The sequence below is a fragment of the Hordeum vulgare genome, chromosome 7H (genome assembly GCF_904849725.1).
Source record: "Hordeum vulgare subsp. vulgare chromosome 7H, MorexV3_pseudomolecules_assembly, whole genome shotgun sequence".
Classification (NCBI taxonomy): domain Eukaryota; kingdom Viridiplantae; phylum Streptophyta; class Magnoliopsida; order Poales; family Poaceae; genus Hordeum; species Hordeum vulgare.
This window is the reverse complement of record NC_058524.1, coordinates 615,636,843-615,642,499: the sequence shown is the minus strand read 5'-3', so window position 1 is coordinate 615,642,499 and position 5,657 is coordinate 615,636,843. Positions and strand designations below refer to the sequence as shown.

Here is a 5,657-nt window from a genome sequence, read left to right as displayed (position 1 = left end):
GATAGCTTCATTCGATGTAACATGTGAAATTCATGAAAACATGTGAGAAATTGATGGATATGTGTGGCAACTTTCTCTTTTTTTTTCAAAAAGGAGGCTAAACCCGCTGGTCTCTGCATCAATCTGATGCACACAATCCTTTTCTTTATTAAAGTTGATCCAAGACAACAAGACCAAAGTCATCAACAAGAGGAGTACAAAGCAAGACAACTACAACATGACCATCACAGGATATGAATTTTAATACCTATGACTAAGTCGGACTTCTTTTGTAGCAACACCTTCAAGAAGAAATAAACATCCTCATGTCGCGGTCGTCACATCTGGTCAGAAACGAGAAAAAGAAGAATTTCATTCTAATTACCGCAACCAACCATTGAAGGTCAAGGCATCAATAATGAGACTCCACCTTCGAGAACGTAACGAATTCACCATTGTTGAACCCGACCAATGAGGGTGCGAACAAGAGTTTTCGCCGCATATTGAAGCGGTGTTTGAGTTACCATCTTGACATGGATCTTCTGAAAGATTTGAAAATCGGGAAAAATTAAAAAAAAAATCAATTTATTTATTTATTTTTACGAAAAATTCCCCGGTTGGTGTTACCAACCAGGACTAAAAGTCCTCCAGCCCCAGCAGCCATGTGGACGCCTTTAGTCCCGGTTCGTAACACAACCGGGACTAATAGTTTCCACCTTTTGTCCCGATTGTTTTGTTCCGGTTGGAAAACCGGGACTAAAGGCCCGTTTTCCACTAGTGCACTACTCCCAGCCAGGCCTTAGTAATATTTTTCTCTGTTGTAGGCCGACAATTTTTTTTGTTGTAGCATGGCAATCCTTTTCTGCCATCATGACATTTACTAGACAAATAGGCAAATATCTTTCGTGTAGCATGACAAACTTCTACTCCCTCCGTTCCTAAATATAAGTCTTTTAAGAACTTATATTAAAAAACTACATACGGATGTATATAGACATACATTAGAGTGTAGATTCAATCATTTTGCTCCGTATGTATTCCCCTAGTGGAATATCTAAAAAGACTTATATTTAAGAACGGAGTGATAATATTTACAGCATGACAAATATGTCCGCCATAAAATAGGAAACTCTGAACATACCTGACAAGTTCCTCTGTTGCAGCATGGGAACTCTCTCCGTTGGCAGCATAGTCACGCATGACAATCCTCTAGGTAGGGAGGGGGGGGGGGGGGGAGTGCGGCGTTGCAGAGGCCGGGCTCCAGTGAGCCCGGTATTTTAAAATATATATTTAAAAGCTTCGAAAAATACCAATTTGTTTTATACAAATACATATACATGGTACTGTAGTTTAGTATGTAAAAAGTTTCATCAAGTAATTTGGCTTTTTGCATTCTACACAAAAAAGATAAAAATCTGGCCCAAATACAACAAAAATAAGGGCCATTTTAATCTGTGTATTTGTCTTTTTTTTATACGCTACATAAAAACATAAACATTAGTGAAAATTTATACACGTATATTACAAATACGTATCTATGTATATGCCTTTTTCAGATTTTTTTAGTATGTGAAAATGGTATATTGGTAAAAAAAAATACAGGGCTCACTGGAGCCCCGATGCCACTCTGCTTTTTCTTTTTTGTGTGTGTGTGTGTGTGGGGGGGGGGGGGGGGGGGATGAGTGCCGTTTGCTCGTGGGAGCCTTCCATAGAAATCAAACTCGTTCGCTCGCGAGAGATTTCCAGAGCATACAATCATATGCTCTAGGGGCATCACGGAAAGCATGTTCCCTCCCTGTTAGAGTTCAAGATTTAATATACTCAAGGTATACTATTCTTAAAAACGGATGCGGATTCGGAATGGAAATTATCCATATACAACTCTGGGGCTGCGATTTCGTTAGACCTGCATCCTTCATGGTTAGCTAGTAATGTGGTGCTCTGTTTTTATTCTCGGTCTATCTTTGTGGATACAAACTCTCACTGATTTTTAAGCTTCTGAACTTTATGGGCGCAGCGGCCTCCAGAAGAACTGTGCAGTCTATCTGCATGATTATCGCTTTGTCTGACGATTGGATAACAAGCGCCGCGCCTTCCATAGGAGCAGCACATGCTTCAGCCTCTAAACCTTCCTTCAGCCTCTAATAAACCTTCGGTGCAAGTGGAACAAGCATTGCCATGCAGCAAGGATAACTAGGCCTTCCTCAGTTCTGAGAACCACCGTCCCCTCTATTTCCATCGGCATGAACAAATGACCCATTGTTCCCTTGGCGCCCGTTGCTTGCCCTTGACAATGTCCTGATCATCATGTTGTCACATTTGTAACAGGAATGACAGGTAACTGTTATGACATACGTGTGAGCTTCATGAAATCCGTCTTCAGTTTGTTGCTCGCGCCCATAACTGAATTTCTGGGTCTGTTAGCTGAGCCATGATCTGCGGAGACACAAGCATAGTCAAATATATTACATATGCATTTATCGTCATTTGAAAACAAAAGGTTCAGTTTAGTCCGTGTGCACATTAGTTCCAAGGAACCAAAATATGGAGGACCAATATGGGAGCCATTTTTTGCATTGGCTCAAGTGTGAGATGGCTTACAATCAGATTGCCAGTTCAAAAGAAGCAAAGCATAGGGAATGATGTAAACAGAAACTCACAAGCAACCAATCTCACCATAGAACAGTATGACATTGCTCATGGAACCATAATTATCACTAACGTGGACATATACATCACAACTTACAACGTGAGACGTTTACATAGCCAAATTTCAAACAGAGCAGCAAACCCGTCATCTTTCATTCAGCTCGTCTTCGGCGCTGTCAGTTCTTCCATTGACTGACTTGTTGCACGTTGCTCTTACCCTCAGACCTCACGATAGCTTATTCGGAAGGAGAGGTTGCAGGCTGCATAACACTAAAGGAATTGTGAGGTTGCAATGACGAAACTGAAAGACCAAATGCATACATTTAGTTCAAGATTTAACTTCAAGAACCCAGAAGAGGATGTGTCGAAGACTGGTCCATGTCATGTCAAAATACGAGAAAGAAGAGACTGCAGAAGCTAAAAATCAACAGCAGCACCAGTGTTTAAGCGAGATTTATGGGAACGGCTGGTAAACAAAAAAGGTGATTGTATGGACAGCTACTGCAAAATGGGAAACTCTTAACTAGGTGTTTACTCCGCAAAGCAAAGTAATCTGTTGGGCTGAAACTGAAATTCCATTCAGTTTTTTTTTTCTTTTTTTCAAGCTGCCCCTTTATACAAGCCTGGCTAGGAATGGTACATATCTGATAAACCATATCTCATCACCAAGGTAACTTCAGTTCATTTCAATAACTCTCCTAGAGTGGATACGCGATTAAACACTTGAGAAACTAATCCTCCTAGAACGTTCAGCCAGTTTCACCAATCTAAGTTACTCCATGTATAAATAGAGAACTAACTTCTACAGCAACAGATCAGGGATTCTGAAGCCTGGCACAGAAAAAACACATTGGTTCTTTTAGGCACCATCACAAAATATCTCTCATGTGATCATTATTAAGCTTCTTCAGTACACTCGAATAGGCAAGACGCTCCTTTTGAGATCTATTCTCGCATCCGTAGCAATCCAAACTAAACCACCAAGCATATAGAGTATGTTCTTAACACTAACTTGGCAGATTTCTTACTACATTGATACTGCATATCAAAGAAACAAATCCCACTATCTCGGGAAATTTTCACCTGCCTTTTGCATGATCCAAAGCGGCGAAGCACACAAATGGCTCAGTAGTCAGTCAGCCAGTCAGTCTTCCCACGCTCCAAGAAGCTTGTCGACCATCTCCACCGTCTTCTTGGACTCCGGCAGCCGCATGGCCTCCTCCAGCGCCCACGCCTCCTCGATCCTCGCGTCCTGCAGCATTGCGTCCCGCACCGCCTCCTGCAGCTCCTGCGTGGGCCGCACCCCGTCGGAGGCCATCTCGCCGAGGGCGACGAGCGCGCTCTTGGGGTCCTCGAGCCTGCAGAACCCCGCGACGGCGATGCCGTAGGTGGCGTCGTCCGGCCGGCGCGGGGAGTCGGGGCGGCAGAGCCAGCGGAGCACGGAGGCGGCCTCGCGTGCGCGGCGCATCGCGAGGAGGTGGCCGAGGAGCGGGGTGGCGAGCGGGAGCGGCGAGGGGCGGATGGGATGGTGGCGGAGGGCGGTGAGGAGGGCGAAGGCCGGGGTGAGGGTGGGCAGGGAGGCGAGGTGCTCGGCGAGCGGGGGGAAGGGGAGGCGCTCCGGGGAGCCGGGCAGGAGGAGCGCCGCGGAGAGGAGACGGCCGGCGGCGGGGACCTGGCCCTCGGAGATGAGCCGCGGGATGAGCGCGGAGATGGTGTCGAGCTCGGACGGGGAGAGGGGGGAGGGAGGGGTCTTGGGAGGCGCTTCCGTTGTGCAGAGGCCACGAAGGAGACGGTGGAGGACAGTCGTGCCGGCGTGCGGTGGCGGCGGCGGCGGCACGAGGCGGAGCGATAGGCGGGGAATCATCTTACGGGCTTGCGGGGGTTGGGCCGGGTCAGGGCCCTTGGATAGTAGAGAATGTCTCCCGATGTCTTGGGCAGTCCTGGCCAAACGAGCCGGCGCGGCACGGTCCGCCATAAACGGGCCTGACACGGCACGGTCCGTCCGGGCACGAATATTAGCCGGGCCGTGCCATGTCGGCCCAAGTGCGCAGCCTCCCGGCCCAGGCACGACACGGAGGCTATACGGGTCGGTCCGTGGGCATGTCAGGGCCGCTAGCCTGCTAGTTTTTATTTATTTATTTTAGGCTGTTATTTGAGCTGATTTTGGCCTGTTCGGCTGTTTTTTGGGTCGACTTTGACATATCGGGCTTTTTTGGGTCGATTTTGGCTTATTAGGTTATTTTTTTAATCATATATATATATATATATATATATATATATATATATATATATATAATATGGTAAACGGGTCGTGCCGTGCCGGTCCGCATGCCCAACCCTCAGGCCCAGGCACGGCCTGAGGCGGGCTGCATGCCTGGGACGGCCTGATTAGCCCGTGTCGTGCCTGGCCCATGGCATGCTGGGCTGGCGTGCTTCCGGGCCAGCCCAAAAAGCACGGTCCGGTTGGCCAGCTTTGATCTTCGGTTCACCCCACCCGATCTTCACGGTTTATTTTTCTCCAAAAAGGCCCATGATTTTAAAAGAAATAAAAATTAACCTTAAAAACAGAATACTCCCTCTATAAAAAGATGTTATATTATGAGACATAAGGGCTATACTACAAGAATATGAAATCATAGGCAAATTCTTAAAGAAATCAACAATGTGATTGTGACGAGAGGTCATTCTTACCGAAACAAATTATTGAAACCAAAAGTTCGTAGGAGAAATGGCAAGAAGTCATCAAGGTAGACAATAATACATCAATGACCATGATCTAGATAGATCACCGTCCCGAGGAAGCTGACACTAAGGAGTGTTAGATAACCCTGCTCCACACATAGTAGGGAGACACAGACCCTAATTGGCTTCATTCAACAATGATGAAACCGGAGAACAAAAACATGCCCAAATGCTACAGATGGGAGTGATTTCCACGCGAACACGTCGTGGGTTATTGGTTAGGTCACGCAAATCGTAACGCAGCGTACCTTGCCACGTGAGAAGCTGCACCTATTCGCTCCCTAACA

At 46.4% G+C, this 5,657-nt stretch overlaps 1 protein-coding gene across 5 annotated transcripts; it reads right to left on the bottom strand.

The window, feature by feature from the left end:
• Positions 1–2,240: 2,240 nt before the first annotated feature.
• On the bottom strand, positions 2,241–4,618 carry LOC123407764. 5 transcript variants are annotated; one of them, XM_045100969.1, is made up of 3 exons: positions 3,716–4,618; positions 2,726–2,888; positions 2,241–2,415 (listed from the first exon to the last, which is right to left on the bottom strand). In XM_045100969.1, exon 1 carries the CDS (start codon positions 4,601–4,603, stop codon positions 3,773–3,775), a length of 831 nt encoding a protein of 276 aa, XP_044956904.1. In that variant the 5' UTR covers positions 4,604–4,618; the 3' UTR covers positions 2,241–2,415; positions 2,726–2,888; positions 3,716–3,772. The 5 variants fall into 5 exon arrangements, with proteins under 5 accessions (XP_044956904.1, XP_044956903.1, XP_044956902.1 ...); XM_045100968.1 differs by lacking the exon at positions 2,241–2,415 and having other exon boundaries at positions 2,525–2,898; positions 3,712–4,618; XM_045100967.1 differs by lacking the exon at positions 2,241–2,415 and having other exon boundaries at positions 2,525–2,888; positions 3,712–4,618.
• Between the last annotated feature and the right edge of the window lie 1,039 nt (positions 4,619–5,657).